At 29.3% G+C, this 25,389-nt stretch overlaps 4 protein-coding genes across 6 annotated transcripts; 2 read left to right on the forward strand and 2 right to left on the reverse strand.

Annotated features, from left to right (window-relative positions):
* Window positions 1–5,438: 5,438 nt before the first annotated feature.
* Window positions 5,439–7,079, reverse strand: LOC106423033 (1-aminocyclopropane-1-carboxylate oxidase homolog 5-like). Its single transcript, XM_013863813.3, has 3 exons — window positions 6,445–7,079; window positions 5,928–6,249; window positions 5,439–5,832 (listed from the first exon to the last, which is right to left on the reverse strand). The coding sequence occupies exons 1-3, from the start codon at window positions 6,954–6,956 to the stop codon at window positions 5,581–5,583; spliced, it is 1,086 nt and encodes a 361-aa protein (XP_013719267.2). The 5' UTR covers window positions 6,957–7,079; the 3' UTR covers window positions 5,439–5,580.
* Window positions 7,080–15,231: 8,152 nt separating this feature from the next.
* On the forward strand, window positions 15,232–16,919 carry LOC106422927 (histidine-containing phosphotransfer protein 5). Of its 3 annotated transcripts, none has more exons than XM_013863712.3 (7): window positions 15,232–15,377; window positions 15,564–15,642; window positions 15,819–15,949; window positions 16,051–16,122; window positions 16,245–16,316; window positions 16,451–16,523; window positions 16,613–16,919. In XM_013863712.3, the coding sequence occupies exons 2-7, from the start codon at window positions 15,577–15,579 to the stop codon at window positions 16,667–16,669; spliced, it is 471 nt and encodes a 156-aa protein (XP_013719166.1). In that variant the 5' UTR covers window positions 15,232–15,377; window positions 15,564–15,576; the 3' UTR covers window positions 16,670–16,919. The 3 variants fall into 3 exon arrangements, with proteins under 3 accessions (XP_013719166.1, XP_013719164.1, XP_013719168.1); XM_013863710.3 differs by having other exon boundaries at window positions 15,247–15,377; window positions 15,516–15,642; XM_013863714.3 differs by having other exon boundaries at window positions 15,251–15,377; window positions 15,549–15,642.
* A 3,296-nt stretch (window positions 16,920–20,215) lies between these two features.
* On the forward strand, window positions 20,216–22,022 carry LOC106423104 (LRR receptor-like serine/threonine-protein kinase ERL1). The gene has a single exon (XM_013863888.3). It carries the CDS (start codon window positions 20,614–20,616, stop codon window positions 21,799–21,801), a length of 1,188 nt encoding a protein of 395 aa, XP_013719342.2. The 5' UTR covers window positions 20,216–20,613; the 3' UTR covers window positions 21,802–22,022.
* A 179-nt stretch (window positions 22,023–22,201) lies between these two features.
* On the reverse strand, window positions 22,202–25,210 carry LOC106422950 (RNA-binding protein BRN2-like). Its single transcript, XM_013863738.3, has 9 exons — window positions 24,871–25,210; window positions 24,698–24,780; window positions 24,143–24,194; window positions 23,905–24,030; window positions 23,738–23,817; window positions 23,460–23,639; window positions 23,021–23,309; window positions 22,795–22,938; window positions 22,202–22,705 (listed from the first exon to the last, which is right to left on the reverse strand). The coding sequence occupies exons 1-9, from the start codon at window positions 25,019–25,021 to the stop codon at window positions 22,560–22,562; spliced, it is 1,251 nt and encodes a 416-aa protein (XP_013719192.2). The 5' UTR covers window positions 25,022–25,210; the 3' UTR covers window positions 22,202–22,559.
* Window positions 25,211–25,389: the final 179 nt, after the last annotated feature.

Raw genomic sequence — 25,389 nt, forward strand, 5'->3', positions numbered from 1 at the left:
TATATATATATATATAGTGTTTCCAATATTAAAAATCACTTTGATTTGAAGAAGTGTGTTTATGGGATTCTCATGATGAAATAAGATATGAGAAACCACCTATTTAAAAAAAAAAATTTGTATTCATAAAAGTATATACATTAGAGTAATCACATAAATTAAAATCAATACTTTTTTGTAATTTACAATCACGTTTTTGATAAATAAATCAAAACCATCATTTTATTTATTTTATATGATATAAATTAAAATTTATTGATATTGACATAGATATATAGTATATTTAATATAATATTTATTATTGACACTTCATACTCATATTATTTTTTAACATTTGTATATTTGCTGTAACAAAAATTTAAACCATTAATCACAAAAAAATTAATGTGAGATTTTTCTATATAAATTTTAAAATTATAATATTAAGATCTCAATAATTTATCACTGGAAATTTTAAATTAACATATTTATATATTTGTATATAGTACATAATTTATTTCAAATAATATTAATATACATATATATATATATAAAACTTCATATTCATACGATTTATTATGGTTGAGCATTTTATCCGATACCCGAACATGTATCTGAATCCGATCCGAAAATCAGAACCGAAGTAGCAAAATACCAAACAATTATTGAATTTGGAGAGATTGAATATCCTAACCCAAACAGATAATATCCGAACCCGAACGGGTAATATCCAAACTTGAATGATATCCGAAGATAACCAAACATAAGTATACTTGACCCTATATTTCTAATTTACTCCTCTCATTTTAATCAAAATATTTATATTAGTGATGCACTTTGCTGAAAATTAGATAATATACATATAATTGTGGACAAAATCATTTGCTACTCACTTAAAAATACATATCAAACTCTTGTTTCTTGCATTAATAAAAGTTGTATCTAAAATTATAAAACAACAACTAAATTAGTAGTTTTCTATTTTAAAGTTTTATCTTCAAACCTATTAAAAGTTTAATCTTTTGAAAATTAGAAAACCAGTTAAGTTAAAAATATATTTTAAATACAAAAGAAATTTAGCAATGACTAATTTATTTAATTTTTCTTCAAAATTTTAATATCCGAACCCGACCAAAATATCCGAACCCAAACATAAAATACCCGAACAACACCCGAAGTGTAGATATACCCAAACATGTTCTATACCTTTATACTGAAATACCCAAAAATCCTAAATACCCGATACGAACCCGAACGTGTATATGAACTCTCACCTCTACGATATATGATCATTTGTATTTTGCTTGAACAAAAAAAAAAAAACTATTGATCACAAAATTTACAATGTGAATTTTAACATTTTTTTAGTAATTTCTAGTCGGTTTTAAAATTTCAAAATATAACATATAAGAAAAAATAACTTTTTTTATTTATCTTTAATGTGATTGTTTAATTTTTTTTTAATATTATAAAATTAAACAAAAAAAGAGAGAGGATACAAAAATTGTTATCAATTATGTATTATTCATAAACATTAATTGTCATATATATGTTAACCATATTAGGTAATTTCGTAGCTTTTATTTAAGGAAATAAAATAATATTATTGGTACACTAATAATTAATTTGATAGTTAGTTTAATAAAAATATAATATAAGTTTTTATCGACTAACTTATTTTTCTAAGAATTTTTAGAATCATCCTCGTGATGTTACGTGGCTACAAAAATCCCCTATATATTATTTGAGAAGCATTACAACATTTTTTTGTAGCCACATGTCATCACTAGAATGATTCTTAGAATCCTTAGAGAAATATGTTGGTCCATCTAAATATATAATAAACTTTTTATTAAACTAACCATAAATACATTATTAATGTACTTCATTATTTCCATAAATAAAATTACGGAATTACCTAATATGACTAAATTATATATGACAATTAATGACTTTGAATAATAAAGATTTGATAAAAATAAGTGTATGTTATATTATTTTGTTTAATTTTAAACTATTAAAATAAATTAAACAATCATAGTAACCATTTAATAAAAATTAAAAAAATTCTTTATATGTTGTATTTTGAATTTTAAAAAACGAGTATAAATTAGTAAAACCATTAAAAGTTTCACATTCAAATTTTGTGATATATGCTTTAAACTTTTTGTTATGACATGATACAAATAATTAAAAAATCATATAAGTTGAAAGTGTCATTTAATAAGTATTAAAAATAATATATATATAAAAATATATATGTATATGCATATTAAATTATATGTCATATAAGAAAATAAATAAATATCTTAATTTTGAAATTTACTTTTAACAAAAAAAAATTGAAAAAATATTGACAAATTAATTTTTAAAAATATTAGAAATTACATAAACTATTAATCTCACAGTGAAAGTTTTGTTATCAGTAATTTAAATTTTTTGCTATAATAGATACAAATAATAATAAAAACATGAGCAAAAAGCATCATTTAATAAATATTAATATTAAAATATACTATATATATGTTACTATCATTTAAATTTAATTATATACCATATCAAATAGAAAAAAATATTTTTTTGGATTAATAAAATTTATTTATATGTTCGCACCAACTTAATTATATAGGTAATAGTTACTGACTTTTTAATTATTCAATATATATTTATTGTTTCATAGGTTAGAAACATATAATATATAAAATAATTTATATATATAATGTTTATTCCGCGCAAGGCGCGGGTCTTAACCTAATATGTTGTAATGCTCGAGGATTAATATACAGGAGGTATGTTCACACAAGAAAAAACATGATATATTATTGCCTTGTTAGAAACTAATACGACTTTAAAAGTAATTGGAGGCATCTATGTATATAGATTGCATTCAATGTATTGTACTTTTTAGTAACTATAAATTATGCCATATTAAGCTTAACCGACTTCTTTCCCAAGTAATACAGATTCTTCGTATAAAGAATTATAGATTCTTCATATAATAATATTACTTCCAATTAATCATATATTTCAAGATGGTTACAAAAATCATATATTTCAAGTCTCCCTTACAAAGAAATAATAAACTAATAATTAACACCAGTAAAATCAAATAGTATATCGCCTTGTTGTATAATGATGTACTTAGAATATTTTATATGAAAAATGTTCAAAATTAAAATATTCAGGTCTTAATTCATTTTCAATGTAAATTTCGAAATTAACGTATTTATATATTTTTATGACATATAGTTTAATTTAAACTAGGTGTCTTGCCCGCATATGCGGGCTTAATCGTTTTACAAATATTTATTAGTTTATTTTTTATTAATTAAAAATCAGCATAATAACTTATTATTTATGTTTTCAAAAAAAGTAAATCACACATATATATATATATGACAAAAATATAATTAAATATATATGTTTAATTAAAATTTATTAAAGATAACATTGACTTTAACCACTGAATTTATTATAATTGTTTTATATTTTTTTAAAAAATTTATAATTGAAAAATATGTTTTAAGATAACAACAAAATATATAAGAATTTCTTATTTTTTAAAAAGTTAATTTTATTCATAAAAATTCGTTTTTGATAATTAATTATAAATTTATTAAAGATAACACTGACTTTAACCACTGAATTTATATAATTGTTTTATATTTTATTTTTAAATATATAGTTGATAAATATGTTTTAAGCTAACAACACAATATATAAGAATTATCTTATTTTTTAAATAGTTAATTTTATTAATAAAAATTGAAAACAATTAAATCAAACATATATATATATATATATATATATGACAAAAATCTAATTAAATATATATATTTAATTAAAATTTATTAAAGATAACATTGACTTTAACCACTGAATTTATTATAATTGTTTTATATTTATTTTTAAATTTTATAATTGAGAAATATGTTTTAAGATAACAAAATAATATATAAGAATTTTCTTATTTTTTAAAAAAATTAATTTTATTAATAAAAATTAGTTTTTGGTAATTAATTATAAATTTATTAAAGATAACATTGACTTTAACCACTGAATTTATTATAATTGCTATATATTTTATTTTTAAATTTTATAGTGGAAAAATATGTTTTAAGATAACAACACAATATATAAGAATTATCTTATTTTTAAAAAGTTAATTTTATTAATAAAAATTCGTTTTTGATAATTAATTATATATAAAATTCATTAAGGGTATTATAGATATTAACCGCTCTAACTTTCAACGTGAGAGCTCGATTCCAAAAATTTACTTCGCAATTTTAAATTTTATAATTGAGAAATATGTTTTAAGATAACAAAATAATATATAAGAATTTTCTTATTTTTTAAAAAATTAATTTTATTAATAAAAATTAGTTTTTGGTAATTAATTATAAATTTATTAAAGATAACATTGACTTTAACCACTGAATTTATTATAATTGCTTTATATTTTATTTTAAAATTTTATAGTGGAAAAATATGTTTTAAGATAACAACACAATATATAAGAATTATCTTATTTTTAAAAAGTTAATTTTATTAATAAAAATTCGTTTTTGATAATTAATTATATATAAAATTCATTAAGGGTATTATAGATATTAACCGCTCTAACTTTCAACGTGAGAGCTCGATTCCAAAAATTTACTTCGCAAATAATAGTATAGATGATATATATATATATATTTAATTTGAATATCTATTAAATGATACTTCATATTCATATGATTTAATGATCATTTATATTTTTTTTATAAGAAAAAAAGTATAACATTGTTCACAAAGTTTTAAGTGTTAGTCTTTTAACAGTTTTATTAATTTATAGTCGTTTTAAAATTTTTTAAATATAACATATACGAAAAAATCTAAATTTTTTTATTATATGATTAATGTTAATGCTTAAGAATTTTAATAATATAAATTAAACAAAAAGGATTGAGGATGCAAAAATTATTATCAAATCTTTATTATTCAAAATCATTAATTGTTATATAAATGTTAACCATATTAGGTAATTCCGTAACTTTTATTTAAGAAAAGAATAGAGAATATTTTATATGCATTATTAATCAATTTGATTGTTAATTTAATAAAAAAAATTAATATATATTTAGATGGATCAACCTATTTTTTTAAGAATTTTGAAAATCATTCTAGTAATGACACGTGACTACATTTAAAGGTTGTAATGCTTTTCAATTAATATATAAGTCAATTAATATATAAGGGATGATATCATGATACCCTCTATTTGGGGCTTGGGCTTTGTTCTGGAAGTCAGCCTTGAACTAGGCCTTACTATGTGTATGATAATTTATAGAGCTGGGTCTTTCCCATTTACAGAAAATATAAATATTTTATGAAAAAAATGAAATATCATGGCTTGGTCTGGTGATGATGAGGCTATAAGCTTCGGGAAGGTGTACATTATTGTATACATGATGGCGTGAAGATGAAATATTAGTTTTCATAGTATACCTTATTCAAAGATTTCAAATATCTTACAAGTAGTGTCGCGGCACATATTATAAGAGGAAGACCAAACGTAACTAAGAGTTGGACAGATTATAGCAATGATGGATATATGTTTCAGATCCTGAGATGGAGTAACCTAGTAATGGTGATCTCTTTTGAACTGAAGATGTCTGAGAACTCGGTGATGGAACAGTCTCTATACTTGGGAGGGTTATCTTCTGAGAGGAGCTCTTTGATGGGTCCATATACTCGAGGATTCGCCTTCTTGAACGTGGTGAAGAAACATGGCACTGAAACACGCGCTTCAGAAGATTCATTTGCTATCACCCTATGCTCCGCGCTTATGAACTTGTCGTTGGTTATGAACTGCACACAACAAAATAAAAGAGCTTCATATATATTTATGCTTAATCCGTTAATTGAAGGAAGGAAGCTACAAGCCACAACAGTTTCTTTTTAACCTGTAGAAGATCTCCAATGTTAATGACAAAAGATCCAGGGACAGGAGGAACATCAATCCAGGCTTGGTCATGTAGAACTTGAAGTCCTCCAATATTGTCCTGAAGTAGAACGGTGAGAAAAGCAAAATCACTGTGCTTGCTTAAGCCTAAAGTAAGGTCAGGCTGAGGGCAAGGTGGGTAGTATTGGCCAGTCATCATCTGAGACTTGGCGCAATCCATTTCCTTGAGGTGGTTAGGGTTCAATCCTAAAGCCTCTGATAGAAGCTCAAAGATCAATTCACCTAAACTCATCACTTCCTTTGAGTACTCCAACATAACCTCCCTGCCACATCAAATGTTTCCATGCTTAATTAGCATCATCTATATATATACACACTAAGACTTTTACATTATTTTTAGTGAATAATATCATTATTTGTATATCCATGATTGATCAAAATGTCACGTAACAATGACAAAACATTTCAGACCGTGTTGAAAATTAGACACTAGTCAAATTAAAGACTCAAAACCTTACCCGAAAACAGCTGGCAAGTCCTGAGATCGGGGAGGATCCGGAGCCATATAACAAATAACGGTGTCTCTCCAGCTGGCAGAGGCAGAGGTGAATAGATCAACGTTGGTGTAGTAAAGAAAGTTTCGAGTGTGATCACGAGAGTAGAACTGTTTCCTAACTTGCAAGTCTTGCTCGTGAAACCCACGAATCCCTCCAAGCATCCTCTCCTGCAACTCGAGCGAGATCCCGTGGTTGGTCACTCGGAAGAAACCCCATTTCTCAGCCGCTTCTCTGATCTGCTCCACAACGTTCCTCCGCGTCGTCAAGTCTTGATCCTTGTAGTGTACGCTTCCTCCCTTTAGATCAATGGTGGGGATGTTCACCTGCTGTGTCGCTCGTGGTGCTTTCAGGCTTGCTAAAATAGTAGGAGGTGCACGAAACATGGGAGGAATCTCAGTGATTCCTGAATCCGCAAGGCCTTTCACGCCTATTTTCATCTCATCGAAAGCTTTTCTTTCATGAGAACGATCCATTTAGTGTTGCTGTTTCTTTTTTTTTTTCTGGTTTGAAGCTTTCCTAAAATGCTATGCGCATCTCAAATTCTCAGTACACTTGCATATTTCGTATTATTAATACAAAAGAAGTTGTGACCAAAAATAGATGTCTTAATAAGAAAAAACAAGTTGACTTAATATTAAATTTATTAATCAATAAAGTAGCAAACACCAAATTTAGCTGATAAAGTATGAGGAGTGATTATCCATAATGGAGGAAGACCATTTTTTAGTTACTTAAATCATTTACGTGGACTGATGATTAATTAGCAAACACCAAAACAAATTCATAGATTAGGAGGAGGGATAAACTAAATAAATGCAACCACCTGTCATAAAAAAAAAAGAGAATTAATGGTGCCACCGTCAAGTTGCAGCATTTCCCTAATCTCACGTAATTAGTTGAGCTAATTAATTACTCTAATAGTAAGTAAATAATACTTTCTCTGTTACCCAAAGTAAGATGTTTTAGATTTTTTACTTGATCTACAAAGATAGATTTTTTATATTTTTAAAGTACTTTTTTATACTTTTAAAAAATATTAAATAAAAATATTTGAATTGATTAAATTTCATTGGTGAAAAGTTATTGGAAAGTGTATAATAAAGTAAACGAAAAATTAAATTATAAACATTTGTTAAATTTTTAATAAGCGTGAACACTTTCAAAAATTTTACTTTCGAGAACAAAGGGAGTACTAAAAAATAACTAGATGATAACCCACGCAAAGTAATTATTCTAACCCGCACCACGCACAGAGTACATTTTTTTACAAATATATTGTACTTAAATATTATAAACAATATACATTTTGTTATCAATAACTTTTTTTACATTTGATTAGATGTGGACATTCGAGTACCATTTGGTTTGATTCAGATCCTTGAGAGTTTGGTTCGGTTCGGTTCTTTGCGAGTTTAGTTCGGGTTTGGGTTCAGATAACCTATTTAATTTCTTTTCAAAAATTCAAGTTTATATATACTTTATATTTTTCAAAATCTAAATCTAAAATAATATATAACATATAAATTTGAACAATGTATGTCAAAATACTTAAACTTAACATAACAATTGGTTTAGCTTAAATATTTGGATAATAAATCAATAGATATTTTAAGTATTTTAGGTATTATAAGTATCGTTCAGCTATTTTAAACATGTACTTATAACTATTTGTATGTATTTCCAAGTATTTTGGAAAATTTAAACGTCTTATATATTTTGTATATTCTTTTAGATATTAAATTTAAAAATAATTAATATATTTAAATATATAAATCTTGTTATGATGTATTTGGATACCTAAAATATTTCGGTTTGGATCGGGTTTGGTTTTGGTTATCTAGATATCAAAATCTTGAATCCATTCAGATATCTAACCAATTTTGGTTAAAGTTCAGTACTATTCTTTGGATCGGCCTTTAGTTCGTTTTTTTTTGATTCAGATTTTTTGTCCAATCCTATATTTTTATTGTGACAAAATTTAAACAAAAATAAAGATGGTTCATATTGATTTTGGGTATGCGGCAATTTTTAAACCAAAACATATTTTACTATGTATGTGGTCTATTTAGTTAATCATTAAAAATTGTTCTAGGTCCATTTAAGAAAAACAATGGTTGACTTAAAAATGTTATTATTTCAGATTGTCAATTAACACTTTCAAATATTCTCGGTGTTGCGACGAATGGAAAGAAGGTTAGAGTTAGGAAAATAAATTTGTTGTGAAATCCATGTTCTCGCTAGCGGATTTCAATAACTTCTAAATCAATCTTAGTTGTATTGATCTCTTGTAAGATTTTCGAACAATATTAATTAATAAAATATTACACTTGTTAGAGTAATCAATTGTTTCTCAATTAATATATAGGAGATTATAGAAATCAAAACAATACCTCTTGTTTATTTACAATATATTTATGGTAAATAAATCAAAATAATCATTCTATTTATTTTATATGGTATATAATTATATTAAAAAAAATATTGACATAAAAATATAACATATTTTAATATAAATATTTATTACTGAGACTTTCTACTCATATGATTTTATTAACATTTGTATATTTGATGTAACAAATCATTTAAACCATTAATCTCAAAATTTTCGATGTGGTATTTTTCAATGCAAATTTAAAAATTAAAATATTAAGGTCTCAATATTCTTTCATTGCAAATTTCAAAATTAACATATTTATGTATTTTTAAATGGTACATAGTTTAATTTAAATGATATTAATATATATATATATATATAATTTAAGATGGATATCTATTAAATAAAAATTTATAGTAACATGATTGTTATCATTTGTATCTTGTTATAACAAAAAAAATCAAGTCATTGGCCATAAGATTTTCAAAGGGATTTTTAACATTTTTTGCATTTTATAGTCGTTTTAAAAAATCTATTCTATTAAAACAGCAGTGTAACCCATCGATAACAAGTTATGTCCAATTGATTTTTTTTATAACTGTATCTACTTTAATTAAATCAATAACACGTTCTCTTTGTATAATAAGTAGTTACGTTTTTCTTCCAACACAAAGAAGGAGTTTTTGTCGGTTTATGATTTTAAAATTGGGCCATGGGCCTCGATTTTGTTTTTAAAATCAACTGATTTGTTCCATTTGGTCTGATTGCAATGAGCCATATAAATTTATACTAGGGATTAACCCGGGCTACGCCCGGGATTTTTTTTTTCTTTAATTTAAGTTGTTAAATTATTTATATTTAGGTTATGATATATATTTATATAAATGTTAAGATGCATGTCATAATTAAAATTTATTTTTAAATTATAACACATTAAATTAACATATTTTTTACTATTTAAATATTTTTTTGAATTTTGTTGGCTATCTAGTTATCATATTTATCAAAACTATCTGTTGAGTGTTGGAATAAATGTTTTAGAAATTTAATCAAACTGTAGAGTATTTTCGGATCGACCACATGCTCAACAATCGATCGATCCGTAAAAAGATGGTCGATCTACTTAGCCAGGTAAGTACAAATTTAGCAAAAATATCTTTGATTTTTAAATATTACTATTCTTTTGAATATTGTTTTTTTTGAATTGTATTTTCTGATTAAATCATTGTATTATAATGTTTATGTAAATATTTTTTTGTGATGTTTGAATTTGTGTTGTTCGTATACTTAACCTAGGTGATATTGATGTTTAACAATTTATTGTTTTCTGGAAATAGAAAATAATGATATATCAAAACGTATGTAATACTTATTAAATGATAGTATAATGTAAATTATATCCATTATTTGAAAATACCATTTGTTGTTTTTATTTTATTTTTAAATCAGAAATGATTTTTATTTAAAAACATTATTCATATATAATATAATAGTTTAAGTTTGGAAGATTAATATATATATATATATATAAATTATGTATATTTTAAAAAAAATAATTTAAGATATTATATATTGAGTAACTGAATAAAAGCTGAATTTCTTATCTTGAAAATCAAATATTTATATTTTTTGTCTTCATGTTATACTCACCAATCCATCATTGATATTTATAACTCAGTATGTTTAAAAAAAAATAGTTTTAAGTAATAAACAAATTTAATAAATTAAATTCATCACCTATAATGTTATGTAAACTATATTTGAAAACTCTCTAAAATTGTATTTTAAGCATAATATTACTATTATTTAATTTAAGTTATTTTAATCATAAAAAATGCTAAACCAACTTAAATTATATTAACAATAGGACCATCCTAAACCGGTTACTAAACCAAAAACAATACTAAACCAACATGATGTAATGGTTTCGGGATAAACGCTTGAATAGTTATTAATTGTAATGGTTTGATCATGAAAGAGTTAGTATGAATATTAACAATAAAATTATGGATTAGATTAATTTAAATTTGTAAGAATACCTTTGAGTCTATGAAAAGCAATTCAATTCCCATGAATAAGTTTGGCTTTTGGAAGTTGCGGGTTTCCCAACAATGAATCCACCTAACAAAAAGTTCGTTGTTATAAAAAATCTCCTTCAAGGTCATTAAAAGTTTTTGGGACGGCAAGAGTTGATGGTGAAACCATTTTTTTGCTCGAGTGTTTTGAAGTTTTCCTTGATAGTGTGAGGTTGATGTTAATGGAATAGTGAGTTTTATAGAGACTTTCTTGATGTAAAACTATACATTTTTATTTTTTTTGTTTAATATGGTATTTCCATTTTTATATAGTTTACTACCATTTTAAAATAGATGTACATTTTAAGATAGATGTTTAAATTTTAATGTACTTTTTCCATTTTTTTAAATGTTTATTTCCATTTCTTATATTTTTTATTTACATAATATCTATATTTTATATTTTAAAATAGATATTTAAATCTTAATGTACATTTTCCATTTTTTTAAATTGTGTATTTAGTTTTATTATATATTTTACATTTTACATTTTAAGATAGATGTTTAATGCTTCATGAACTTTTCCATTTTTTTAAAAAATTGTATATTTACTTATTATTATTTATATAATTCATATATTATATATTTATATTATTTACTTATTATTTATTTTCCTGTATATGTATTTCCATTTCTTGTACTTTTTATTTACTTAATGTCTCTATTTTACATTTTAAGATAGATGTTTAAATCTTAATGTATGTTTTCCATTTTTTTTAATTGTATATTTCCATTTGTTATACTTTCTATTTACGTAATATCTATATTTTAAATTTTAAGATATATTTTGAAATCTTAATTTAATGTTCCATTTTTTTAATTGGGGATTTACTTATATTATATATTTACTTAATATTTATTTTTCTTTATATTGTGTATTTCTACTTCTTATACTTTCTATTTACTAATAATTTTATAATTTAAGATAGATTTACATTTTAAGATAGATGTTTAAATACTAATGTAATTTTTCCATTTTTTTCAAATTGTGTATTTCCTTTTCTTATACTTTCTATTTGCGTAATATCTATATTTTTCATTTTAAGATAGATGTTTAAATCTTAATATACTTTTTCCAATGTTTTTAAGTTGTGTATTTCTTTTTCTTATACTTTCTATTTACTTAATATCTATATTTTACATTTTAAGATAGATGTTTAATATTTAATGTACTCTTTCCATTTTTTTAAAATTGTGCATTTACTTATTATTGTATATATAATTCGTATATTAATATATTTATAATATTTAATTATTATTTATTTTTCTATATATTGAGTATTTCTCTTTCTTATACTTTATATTTAGTTAATATTTATATTTTATATTTTAAGTCTTAATGTATTTTTCCATTTTTAATGTAAAACGGTAATATTTAATAGAAGAACTTGGACAAATAGTCAAATAGTTATATTTATGTTTTTTTATTTTTTTTATAAAATGGTAATGTTACATTATGGAGATAAGCCGTTTTTTTAAGTGTAAAATGGTAATATTACATATGTTTAATGTAGTATTTTCATTTTTTTATCTTGTATGTTTACATATTATTTATTATTTTTAAAATTATATATAATGTTTTTTTTACAAAATAGTAATGTTACATTATGGAGATAAGACGTCTCTTTTTTAGTGAAAAATGGTAGTCTTACATATGTTTAATGTAGTTTTTCCATTTTTTATATTGTATGTTTACATATTATTTATTTAAAATAAAAATGTAAAATGGTAATCGTACATATGTTTAATGTAGTATTTCTATTTTTTATGTTGTATGCTTACATTATATTTATTATTTTCCAAATTATATATAATGTTTTTTATTTTTTTTATAAAACGGTAATGTTACATTATGGAGATAAGCCGTCTTTTTTTCAAGTGAAAAATTATAATCTTACATATGTTTAATGTAGTTTTTCCATTTTTTTATGCTGTATGTTTACATATTATTTTTAATTTTCGAAAATTAGTAATATTAAAATGTAAAACTATATTTTATGCCATGTGTCATCTTACGGGAGAAGTTTTTTTTGCTGATGTGGACGCTTTATGGAGCCTCAAAAGGTCCCTTTTATTAGTAAGGTGGACAAATAGTCAAATAGTTATATTTATGTTTTTTTATTTTTTTTATAAAATGGTAATGTTACATTATGGAGATAAGCCGTTTTTTTAAGTGTAAAATGGTAATATTACATATGTTTAATGTAGTATTTTCATTTTTTTATCTTGTATGTTTACATATTATTTATTATTTTTAAAATTATATATAATGTTTTTTTTACAAAATAGTAATGTTACATTATGGAGATAAGACGTCTCTTTTTTAGTGAAAAATGGTAGTCTTACATATGTTTAATGTAGTTTTTCCATTTTTTATATTGTATGTTTACATATTATTTATTTAAAATAAAAATGTAAAATGGTAATCGTACATATGTTTAATGTAGTATTTCTATTTTTTATGTTGTATGCTTACATTATATTTATTATTTTCCAAATTATATATAATGTTTTTTATTTTTTTTATAAAACGGTAATGTTACATTATGGAGATAAGCCGTCTTTTTTTCAAGTGAAAAATTATAATCTTACATATGTTTAATGTAGTTTTTCCATTTTTTTATGCTGTATGTTTACATATTATTTTTAATTTTCGAAAATTAGTAATATTAAAATGTAAAACTATATTTTATGCCATGTGTCATCTTACGGGAGAAGTTTTTTTTGCTGATGTGGACGCTTTATGGAGCCTCAAAAGGTCCCTTTTATTAGTAAGGATTGCTTTCTTAACCACATCTCTGTCAAAAAAAAAAAAAAAAAAAAAAAAACCACATCTAGGTTTATGGCTAATTTAATTTTAATAGAAGAAGACTAATAATATTGATTATTAAACAAAATTGCAATTATACTCGATTATTATATATTCTATTAAAACAGAAATATAACCAATTGATAAAAAGTTATGTCCAACTAAAAAAACTATTTTTTATATAAATGCACAAGTTATATAACTTCATCTAAATGAATATATTTTAAAGTCCTATTTTAAAGGGATAACCACTTTAAGTCATGTTTAAAATAACTATATATATGGCAACAAAAATTTATAAAAATATATATTTGTATTTTTTTGTTATATGGCAACAAATGTGTGATACGAAAAAACCCTTATACAATTGGTCATGTACCATAAAAATATAAACCCTTATAAAGGTTAAAACTAATTCTCGACATTAAAAAGACATTTTTGTTACCATATATTTTTGTATTTTTTTGTTATTGGGTGTTTAAATAAAAATTATTTTTAGATTTTAACCTTTTATTTGATTAATATAACACATTATTTTATATAATTATGTATACCGTTACGTTTTTGACATATTTTTCTATAGTGATATGATAATTATTCCTCATAATTATAATAAAATTTGATATATTTTTTCAAAAAATATTAGCACACTACAACAGCATAGCTTACATCTCAGCCAAAAAATTAGATTTATTCGACTAGACATTTTTTTCAAATTTTAAATATTTTACACAGACATTAAGTTTATCAATTAACAAAGCATTTGATGTTAAAAATAGGGTTTAAGTGAAATTTTGATGGAAATAAATATTTATATAAATGAAACTCATTTAGTATAACGGGTTTTAAATAGGTTATCTGATTAAAAAATATTTATTAAATGTGATTTTACTTAAAGTTAGTAAAAATTATATTAAAATTAAAATTTTCAAAAATAATTAAAACAAAAAATATACCCGTCCTTTCAAGGACGGGTCAAAAGCTAGTTCTAAATATAAAATATAAGAAAAAAACTAATTTTTTTTATTATATGGTTAATGTGATTTTTTATTTTTTTTAATAATATAAAATTAAACAAAAATGATGAATGATGCAAAAATTGTTATCAATTTTGTATTATTATTTATAATCATTAATCGTCATATATATGTTAATCATTTAAAGTAATTTTGTAGCTTTTATTTATTACAATAATACATGTTTATTATATTTTGGTTTAATATATTATTCTCTAATAATTAGATTTTGAACCAACATTTTGTTCAATTGATTTTAAGCTGATACATAAGATTAATTGATATCTTAATTAACTGATAATTCGGTTCTTTTGTAATTATTACAAACTACATGTTACAATTTTTTAACGTTTCTATATTAATATAAATGAGATATAATGGTGCCAGTGCGGTGCCACCGTCAAATTGCAGCATTTCCCTAATCTCACGTAATTAGTTGAGTTAATCAATTACTAGTAGTAATAAATAAATGAATAAAATAATAAAGTTAAAGTTATCTATCTGGTCTGGTCAGTTAATGACTGCAAAATCTCTTGCAAGTAAAGAAACAGTCAACGGAAGGTGGTAATAAGCTTTGAGCTCCGATCAGATTTGTCTGTGTCTCTCTGCAAATCCCAAAGGTATGTCCTCGCTTCTTGAGAGTTGATCTGTCTCGTAGCGCATAATCTCTGTCTCAGATCGATCTGAGCTTTTCTTTTGGACTCCACTACCCATTTTTGTTTCTCTGGCTTCTACACCTTTTGTGTTGTGTTTTCTAGTTGGTTTTATTCTGACGATGATGATGGTATAAGTGTGTATTTGAATAGAGAGCTCCACGCCATGAACACCGTCGTTGCTCAGTTGCAGACACAGTTTCAAGACTACCTCGTTTCTCTTTATCAACAGGTTGGATTTGAAACTGAGTGAGCTCCTCTTTGGTTGATTGTTTTAGTTTGATTTGACTTGGGGTTATAGAAACAGTTTCAGGGTTATATATAAGCTTTTATGGTAGGTACTACTCTATGCATTTTAAATTTGAAGGCTTTTTAAAAAAGAATACTATCTTCTTTTTTTTTTTAAAGGGATTTCTGGATAATCAGTTCACTGAGTTGAGAAAGTTGCAAGACGAAGGCACTCCTGATTTTGTAGCTGAGGTTGTCTCTCTTTTCTTTGACGACTGTTCCAAGCTTATTAATAGCATGTCTAGATCACTGTAAGTCTTCCATCAGCTCTGTTATGTGTGTACTTGTTTTTTTTTTTTTGTCAAGAATGTTATGTGTGTACTGTGTCTGGAACTTCGTGTCTTATAATTAGGGAGAGGCCAGAAAATGTGGATTTCAAACAGGTTGATTCAGGGGTGCATCAACTCAAGGGTAGTAGCTCAAGGTATATCCATGATCATGTTTTTTTTTATAGAGGAAGCGGTGAACCTTTCTTCATTGTAATTATGAAGTTTTAAGAAATCAAAATACATTGATTTAATGGCTCACTCTCTGCTTTGTACACAGTGTTGGTGCAAGGAGGGTAAAAAATGTGTGTATATCTTTCAAGGAATGTTGTGATGTTCAGAACCGTGAAGGGTGAGTGCTGTCCAAAACAAGTTGCCACCTTTTTCTCCAGTGTATAAGTTTAGATTGTTGATGCGAAATGTTATTGGATTTGTTTGATTTCTGAAATTAATTATTCTAAATTATGATAATGTTATATGGTGTAGGTGTTTAAGGTGTCTGCAGCAGGTGGATTATGAATATAAGATGCTAAAGACCAAACTTCAGGATCTCTTCAATGTGAGTTCTACACTTTGCATAAAACCTACTTGAGTTCTGCTCTCGAACCCTTTTCTTAATGCAATCTTTTTAATGTAATGTCGTTGCAGCTAGAGAAACAGATCGTCCAAGCCGGAGGTGCGATTCCTCAGGTGAATATAAATTAGACTGATGGTCTTCTTGATTTTGCTGAATGCTCAAAATACATGATGAAACGGATATTCCTAGGTAGTATTTATTGTTGTTGTTGCTGTTGTAATGTTCTATATTTGATTGGTGTGGTTCATCAAAGCATTTTCCTAGTTACACTATTCTTCGCCCTGACATCCGCCCTTGTTTAGACGCTTGATTGAGTTGTAACAGTACAAGTGAAGTATAAGTTTATAACTAGACATGTCCATATGTTCTAGTAATGAAGATTTGGTTTATGTGGGTATTAATCAACAATGATTTTGTCTAAGTAATGAATACTGCACCTGTTCTTTTATGCACACTATAAGTTATTGTTATAGGGCTTATAGGACATGATTGTGACAAAAGATTTGAGAATAGATTGGTCATGTTTTGTTAGGTATGTATTAAATATATTCTCCTAACCTCGAACTAGTAATTAATGACAGAAAAGCTAAACGCAAACAATTACAGAATGTTTATAGAAGAAATCAAAATGTGAAGCCATGTTTTTAATGGTAATCACTTGATTAAGATTTTTTGTTGAAAATATATGTATGTGAAGTGAAAGAGACTTGTCAACATAAATTGAAGGCATGGAGGCGTGTAACATTATAGATGTTCTTTTAATCTTGCCATCATTTTATCTTATCAGCTCTCTCATCCATCTTCATCATTTTCAGATTTATTATTTTTCCCAACAAAGGTTTCTCATTCATCTTTTAAGTTTCTTTATTAGGACCTAAAGAAAACCAAACCGGTTCCAAAGTCAAATCAAATCTTATTTTGGTTACACTTACTAGTTATACACCGTGTTTGGTGAGTGGATTCGACCAGAAACCAAACAAACACAGAGCCCCAAAGGGAGTGTGTTAATTGTCTCGTGGTGGGCTAGGCCAAAACTTTTTGTTTTTGTTCATTGTGATTGGAACTTATTGCTTTCGCTTTCTTGCAAATCCAGATATTTTCTCAGAATTGTAAATTTGGTCCACTGCCCTAGCTTCTTAGAATGAGTATAATACTATAATATAACAAAGAAATATTAATTATATGCACGGTTGGTATACTTGAATGATTAGCCTAGAGAAATCATTATTTTAACGTATTATACAATTTACGAATAATGTAGTTACTTTCAAAATGTGTAGTTTTTACATCCATGAATACATATATATGCACCATCAAACCTAGAGATAGATTAGCAAATATCTAAAAAGAAAAATGAAGGGAAAGAGTGTACAGATAGGTATCGATCTATGTTGATGCTTGCGTATGTAGTGAAACAAATGTTAAAATTTTGGGCAAGTGTTATAAATGTTGACCATCTCATGCATGTGTGTGTGTTCTTAAGCTTGTGGTCCAAGCTCCTTTTTGTTTTGCCTCGATTCATACATTTTCTCATTTTAAGCATACAAACAACAAGTTTTGAGATAACCAATGGACTAAGAAATAGAGAAATATAGCATACATTTTACCAAATTTACTTAAAAAGTATAAAAATTAAAATTAATCAAATCTCTGATGAGTTGTCCAACATTTTACCAACTATTTTTCTCAACCCACACGGACATTTTCTCATTTTAAGCATACAAACAACAAGTTTTGAGATAACCAATGGACTAAGAAATAGAGAAATATAGCATACATTTTACCAAATTTACTTAAAAAGTATAAAAATTAAAATCAATCTCTGATGAGTTGTCCAACATTTTACCAACTATTTTTCTTAACCCACACGGAATTGAAGGACCATTTGCCAGCGACCTTTGTCAAACTAATTATGCAGTTGGTACTACCATTTCTTACTATCAATTTTTCTTTACTTTTGTCTTTCAACATATCCAAATTGTTCATAGCTTTTGTCTTTCTCATATTTATTTCCATCCCTACATGTACATAGACTGATCTATTTGTTTCACTTCAGATTATCGGAGACTAGTTCCACTATAACAAAATATTATATATTTCTAATCATACTTTCCTCTAGTTAAATTTGGATGCAGTAAACAAAAAAATCAAAATATTTGATAGTTAATTTAGTCGATCGAACTAATAAATAAGTCAACTTGGTACGTTAAGAAGTCGGTAACTATCTATGATGAATACACTTTTGGTCGCAAAATTTGTTGGAAGTGGATAGTACAGTGTTCAGGCTTAGTTAGAACAGAACACTTATTATAAAATTTAAGGACTGTTCTTTGCTTTTTTGACTAAGCTTTACATCTGTTACATTGACCAATAACCAACTATATTTCTTAGCATAATAATAAAATACTACTGTTTTTTTTTTTTTCATCAAGAGTTATATTATAAATTGAAGGGCCTAGCCCAAAAATACAAAGCCCAGCCAAAAGGCAAACAGGAAACATAAAACAAGGTCTCAAGCCCACATCGGAAACCCTAGAATCCACTAACGACAGGGTCACCACCGCTCCCGTGAGCCACCGTCTCGATCCACAACGAGACCCCCGCAACGCGCTAAAACCCCCGGTGAAACATCCATCGATCAATCCACCGGTACACACCCGAGCTCGACAGCTCCATATCATCGTCACTGCAACCGCCTTCAACCCAGAGATTCTATCATCGGAGAGATCGATCGCACATGCGAGATCACCTCCGCTACCATTGATCACCACCACCAAGAAGAAGGCTTCACACAAACATCTCCAAATACCACCGGAGAGCCTCGATCGTCTTCAGACGAGAGCTCCTCCATCAGAACAACACCGACAACACAAAACCAAAAAAACCTAAAACGGAACTAGGAAAACCCGAGAGCCGGCGACGCAAGGCAAAGAACACCTTCACCCCCCGGAAGCTAAAGCCGGCGAAAGCGGAGCTGAGGAAGCCTCCGCCTCCCGGAAACAAGGTCGGCGGCGATGGAGCTCTAGAAACCTCCACCTCCCGGAAACAAACCCTAATCTAAACAGCCTATTTCCTCACACCGAACCCCACACAATCGCGTCGTTACTCCAGCCGCAGAACCACCGATGATGTCGTAACACTCTCTGAGGTGTCGACGACGGACAAGGTCCGGACCAGAGTTCCAACAAAGCGAACGAGGGAGACCGCGTTGGAAAGGCAGGGGAACTTCTTTCAGCGGGAGCGCGAAGGGCTCCGGCGACGGCACGGACGCTCACGCGCCGGCCGTACGCTGGACCCTTCGATTAGATCTACTTTCTCTCTCTCTGTGTTTCTCGAGAAATTGGTTTTCGGTACAGCTAATAAAATACTACTGTTTTACTACATATTATAAAGAAGTATATATCACTTTATAAAAATCCTATTGTAAAAAAGCATGTCCTTGGATGTATATAAATCGAGAAAAAAAAAATAAAGTAATGATCGAACCATAAATCTGACGTGTCACGGAATTCTCACTTGTCCAAGCTGTGACTCGAGACTGTAAAACGCACACACAAGTCACGTGACGAGACCGAGCTTTGGACACCGGACCTAATTGATCCGAAGCTAAGACTCGGACAGCCGTTTTACATATTACCTGTTCCCCAGATGAAAACGCCTTTTTCATGTATTCACTGACACAACCCAAATGTTTAACCTTTCTCTTAATTTAGCATTATTTCTTTTGTTTTCTTGTCAGATTTTTATTAGTTTCAATATCGTCTTCCATCACAAGCCAACAAAGAAGAAAAAAAGCAGAGAAAACGAAGTAAAGAGGAAGAAGACGGAGAATATTCATTTCACCTCTTGTTTGTGGCTTCCTTCTCAAGCCATAATCTTTCTCTTCTTTTGATAATCTCCCCCCATTAAAGCTCCCACGAGAACACCTCCCACAACTTCTTCACTTGCCTTCTCACGAGAAAGCAGAAAATAAAACCCACTTTACAGATTGTCTCTCTACTTCCCTTCTTTTGTATATATAATATATTACAGTCTCTGTTTCTTGAAGCTCTCACTTACAAGTTACAAGAAGATGAGATTCTCTCAGTTGATTTGGTGTTTGATGTTTATCCTTCAGCTCAGCTTCTTCGCGGATGCGATGCTCGACCCTGTTGATTTCTTAGCTCTTCAAGCGATTCGTAAATCTCTCCACGACTTGCCCGGTTCCAATTTCTTCCACTCATGGGACTTCACCTCTGACCCCTGCGGCTTCGCTGGCGTCTACTGCGACGGCGATAAAGTGATTTCTCTCAACCTCGGCGATCCCAGAGCCGGTTCACCCGGTTTATCCGGTCGGATCGACCCAGCGATTGGCAAACTCTCTGCTCTCACGGAGCTCTCCATTGTCCCCGGACGTATCATGGGAGCTTTACCAGCTACAATCTCTCAGCTTAAAGACCTCCGTTTCCTCGCAATCAGCCGGAATTACATCTCCGGTGAGATTCCAGCGAGTCTCGGCGAGGTTCGCCGTCTCAGAACGCTCGATTTGAGCTACAATCAGCTCACCGGGACTATTTCTCCGGCCATCGGAACCTTACGGGAGCTCTCCAATTTGATTCTCTGCCACAATCACTTAACCGGATCAATCCCTCCGTTTCTATCCCAATCGCTAACCCGAATCGATCTTAAACGCAACAGCCTCACCGGTTCGATCTCTCCCGCGTCTCTCCCTCCTTCTCTGAAGTATCTATCACTCGCTTGGAACCAATTAACCGGACCGGTTGACAGAGTTTTAATCCGGTTAAACCAGCTTAACTACCTCGATCTCAGTTTCAACCGGTTAACCGGTACAATCCCCGGTCGAGTCTTCGCCTTCCCGATCACAAACCTCCAACTACAACGCAACTTCTTCTACGGTTCGATTCAGCCGGCGAATCAAGTGACGATCCCAACCGTTGATCTCAGCTACAACCGATTCTCCGGCGGGATATCTCCGCTTCTCTCAAGCGTCGAGAATCTCTACTTAAACAGCAATCGGTTCACCGGAGAAGTTCCGGCGAGCTTCGTGGATAGGCTGTTATCGGCGAGCATTCAGACGCTGTATCTGCAGCATAACTTCTTGACGGGGATACAGATTAGTCCGGCGGCGGAGATCCCGGTGAGCAGCTCGCTGTGTCTGCAGTATAACTGCATGGTGCCTCCGCTGCAGACGCCGTGTCCGCTTAAGGCCGGCCCACAGAAGACTAGGCCCACTACGCAGTGCAACGAATGGCGCGGATAATTTCGTGATTACGCTTTCTGATGATGATAATGTTATTTTTTATATGGTTTTTTGCTTCATTTTTTTTTGTTATAGATTTTGCTTTTTGGGAGGGGCACAGAGTCTCAATGTGTTGAAAAGAAAAAAAAGGAGAAAAAGAGAAACGATTCGTTTATTGGTTAAGGTGACTTCAATGTGTAAAACTATCTTTCGAATAAAGATTATAGTTATGTGACGATGAAGTATATTGTCTCGACAATCTATCTATTTTTTGCTTTGTTAAAATTGAAAAAAATGACGTATCAGTTTAATTGAAAGAGTGTTTGTTCATGAATAATATTGTATACAGAAACAAATAATCTGAAAATCAATGGCTAACTACTAAGTTCGTTGATACATTATTTAAAGAAAAATATGAAACTGAAACAAAAAAAAAGAAATGATCACGATAAACAATTGAATGTATTAATGATTAATAAATCATAAGATTTATGGATGAACTTTTCAATGAAACATAAATTACAAATTTGTAGTATTGCGATTTTAAGGAAAATGAAAAAGTAAGTGGAAGAGAACCTTTTGCAGCAAGCTACAGCCTTTTTGAGTGGTTGAGAGAGTTCATGACCCACATACTTGGCTTTTTTTTTATATTGGCAAATGTTAATAACGGCCAGCAACTTTTGTACTCCAGTTTTAACCTCATCCAACATCCATCCAAATTTTTAATGTCTAAACCGGTTTGCTGTTAACCGACCTTCCTGCCCGTGGATGATGATTCTTCAGCTGTTTACGTGTTTGTTACTCTGTTGTTGTGTGCCGTTTTCTCTCTTAACCTGAACTTTCAATTTCTTACCGTTTAATTGGTGACCGTTCATCGTGTTAATGGCGTTTTGAGCAGCTTCTTGTGAGTCATAACTAATGAATCCTGCATCAACATAAAAAGAATGTGTTTTCTAATTTTACCGCTAATACAAAGTATTGGGGGAAGAAGGGTGGTGGTGATATTTTTCTTACCAAAACATTTGCTTACACCAGTGGCCTTGTCTACAAAAACCTTGGCGCTTACAACCTTACCGAAGGGTTGAAATGCAACCGCAAGTTCTTGATCTCCAAATTCCCTAGGTATGTTGTAGATAAATAGATTTGCACCTGCCGGTCCTGAACACCATAAAATTGTTCAAACGCATAAGGAATCATTTGTTTTAAATTCATATATGTTCTTGGTTAGGACTAAACTAACCTTCAGTTTGAAGGGAGGAAGGTGACGATGTGCCATTATTTGAAATGCCATGTGAAACAGTGGTTAGGGGAAGGCGAGGACTGATCATCCCTCTAGGAAACGCCATTGGATACTGAAGACCATGATAACTGTAGTTTCCAAGAGGCATAGGGAAGTTTCTACGGGCGGCTAAACGCGGTGGAACAGACTCGGTCAAAGCGGCTTCATGCAATGCATTATTGGCACCATGGTTTGGTGAAATCACATTGTGGAATGCAGGTTGTAGCATGTACCCATAAGTTCCAGGTCCCTGTTATAGAGTATAGATATTTTAAGGCTAGTATCACATAATAAAAGCTTAAAGAATGGAGATAATATTTTAGTAGATCAGTGTGGTTGCTAGAGTTTATGATGCATTTAAGAACGTGTAGTAAAAGTAAATGAGAGAACAAGGACTTACATGATAGCCATATCCGTTATAAGGAGGAACATAACTCATGGGCAAGGCTCCAAACAGAGAAGGGTTTTGTGGATCAGAGTTAGCGAGCCTGGAGGCATGAGATTGAGCTTTCTGAAGTCTTCGGGCTTGTCTTTCCCTTTCTGTGTCTGCCCATTTGACAACCAAAGGAACATTCGATCCCTAAAAAAGAAACAAAAGAAAAAATAAAGAAATTGCCACTCTCTATATAAGTCTTCATAAAGTTTAAAAATGTCCCAAGTTGTTGTATAAGCACACACCTCCATTATATGTTTTCCGTTAATAGCCTCCATAGCAGCGAGCGCTTGTTCTCTTGACTCATACTTCAGAAAAACACAGCCTAAGAAAAGTCAAAATGAAGTCAAAACGTTGGTACATATAAGTAGAGCTTAACTAAGATGTACAATCAAATGATGGGTACACACACCTTTGCTAGTTTGTAGAGACCCTCTTAGAATCTGCACATCCTTTATGGTTCCGTATTTGGAGAATAAGGATAAGACTTCAGCTTCAGTGACATTCTTTGGAAGCATACCGACGAAAAGTTTGTGCTCTGGATTGCAAGAAAATTTTCTTAAAATGCGGTAACAGTTCAGAAAGAACAAATCCTTTTATGCATATATATGTTTATTGTGCAATACATCAATCAGAACCATGTTGCATACCTAGTCTTTCAACCTCGCCATCTGCATACTTAACTTGCAACGGACTAGACGCCTGAAAATAACAATAGGAAGTGAACATTAATTAGATGAATCAAGTTCTCACCTAAGATGCGCTCAACATATTATTAGCAATCAATCAACAAGTAAGAAAAAAACTAAAGCTAAAGTTAGTCTTGCTGTATAGTTTACGTGGGTTTGAAGAAACAATATATAATCATTTTTAAACCTCAAGTAATCAGATTCCAACAACCAGTGAGCTCCGGTCAGGAAGCTTTTGGTCAACCAAATCAATCATATTCAAGACTGATGTAGTACAACAACATGCAAAACTCTGAACTAACCAAATCCGGAATTAGTAGGGTGAAAAAGTACAATGCAGATCTAGAGATAGAAAAGGAAGGAAAATCAATCTCGAGATTCCAACCGGCTTGATAAATGTGCAACTAACAGATCAACCACTTTAAGGTAACCAGAAATATCACACTGATCATCAGAAAAAATAAGAGAAAATCAAGCAAAAAAAGTGGAAATTAAGAATGGTGAAATGAAACTCGCCCCAGGTAAAGTCTTCTTGTTATGACAACCATTGACCACCTTGTCTGCTTCTTCTCTTGAAGAACATATCAGAAAACAACAACCTAAGGTTTCAAGAGAAATCAAAGAAAAATTAAACGATGAAGACGGAGAAAACAGAGGAAGAAATTATTTTTTTTTTAAAAGAGAAAAACCTCGGGAAGCTCGCGTTATCTTGTCCTTAATGATGTTGACTTCGTGGACGATGGAGAAGTCCTGGAACAATGCGAGGAGCTGATCCTCCGTCATGTGCTTCGGAACTTGTCCTACGAACAGCTTCACCCTCTCTTCATTCTCCTCCGCCATTTGTCGTCTCTTTCTCTCTCTCTATTGACTTCTTCTTCTTCTCTCTACAGCTTTCTTCCTCAATATTTATTTACTCTTTTCGAAATAAAAAGTGAGGAGTTTCTGGATGGCAAAGCTGGGTTAGATTAAATATTGACTAAATCTGGACTCGTTTGGTGTTAACAAATTACGAGATTGCCATTAAAACAGCTGTACAAAGAGGAAGGCAAGCCTGTAGGATGCGAGGGAACACTTTGGATTGTTTTGTCTGAATTAAGGTCTTGTAATGCTAATTTACGTAACTATCCTTCCTTTTACCCGCGTTTTTATATTCTATTATTATTTTCTTGTCAATATATTCTGTTACTATTTTATTAAATAACTATTTT

This window comes from Brassica napus, chromosome A10 (genome assembly GCF_020379485.1).
Source record: "Brassica napus cultivar Da-Ae chromosome A10, Da-Ae, whole genome shotgun sequence".
Taxonomy (NCBI): Eukaryota; Viridiplantae; Streptophyta; class Magnoliopsida; order Brassicales; family Brassicaceae; genus Brassica; species Brassica napus.

Excerpts from the sequence above, each read along its gene's own strand:
- LOC106423033 (XM_013863813.3), bottom strand. The coding sequence starts at position 6,956 with ATGGATCGTTCTCATGAAAGAAAAGCTTTCGATGAGATGAAAATAGGC. Across the intron at positions 6,250-6,444 it reads GACTTGCCAGCTGTTTTCGG|GGAGGTTATGTTGGAGTACT; the intron begins GTAAGGTTTTGA and ends TTGATGTGGCAG. Across the intron at positions 5,833-5,927 it reads ACATTGGAGATCTTCTACAG|TTCATAACCAACGACAAGTT; the intron begins GTTAAAAAGAAA and ends TGTTGTGTGCAG.
- LOC106422927 (XM_013863712.3), top strand. The coding sequence starts at position 15,577 with ATGAACACCGTCGTTGCTCAGTTGCAGACACAGTTTCAAGACTACCTC. Across the intron at positions 16,317-16,450 it reads GATGTTCAGAACCGTGAAGG|GTGTTTAAGGTGTCTGCAGC; the intron begins GTGAGTGCTGTC and ends TATATGGTGTAG. Across the intron at positions 16,524-16,612 it reads AACTTCAGGATCTCTTCAAT|CTAGAGAAACAGATCGTCCA; the intron begins GTGAGTTCTACA and ends ATGTCGTTGCAG.
- LOC106423104 (XM_013863888.3), top strand. The coding sequence starts at position 20,614 with ATGAGATTCTCTCAGTTGATTTGGTGTTTGATGTTTATCCTTCAGCTC.
- LOC106422950 (XM_013863738.3), bottom strand. The coding sequence starts at position 25,021 with ATGGCGGAGGAGAATGAAGAGAGGGTGAAGCTGTTCGTAGGACAAGTT. Across the intron at positions 24,781-24,870 it reads GATAACGCGAGCTTCCCGAG|GTTGTTGTTTTCTGATATGT; the intron begins GTTTTTCTCTTT and ends TTGAAACCTTAG. Across the intron at positions 23,310-23,459 it reads ATAACGGATATGGCTATCAT|GGACCTGGAACTTATGGGTA; the intron begins GTAAGTCCTTGT and ends ACTCTATAACAG.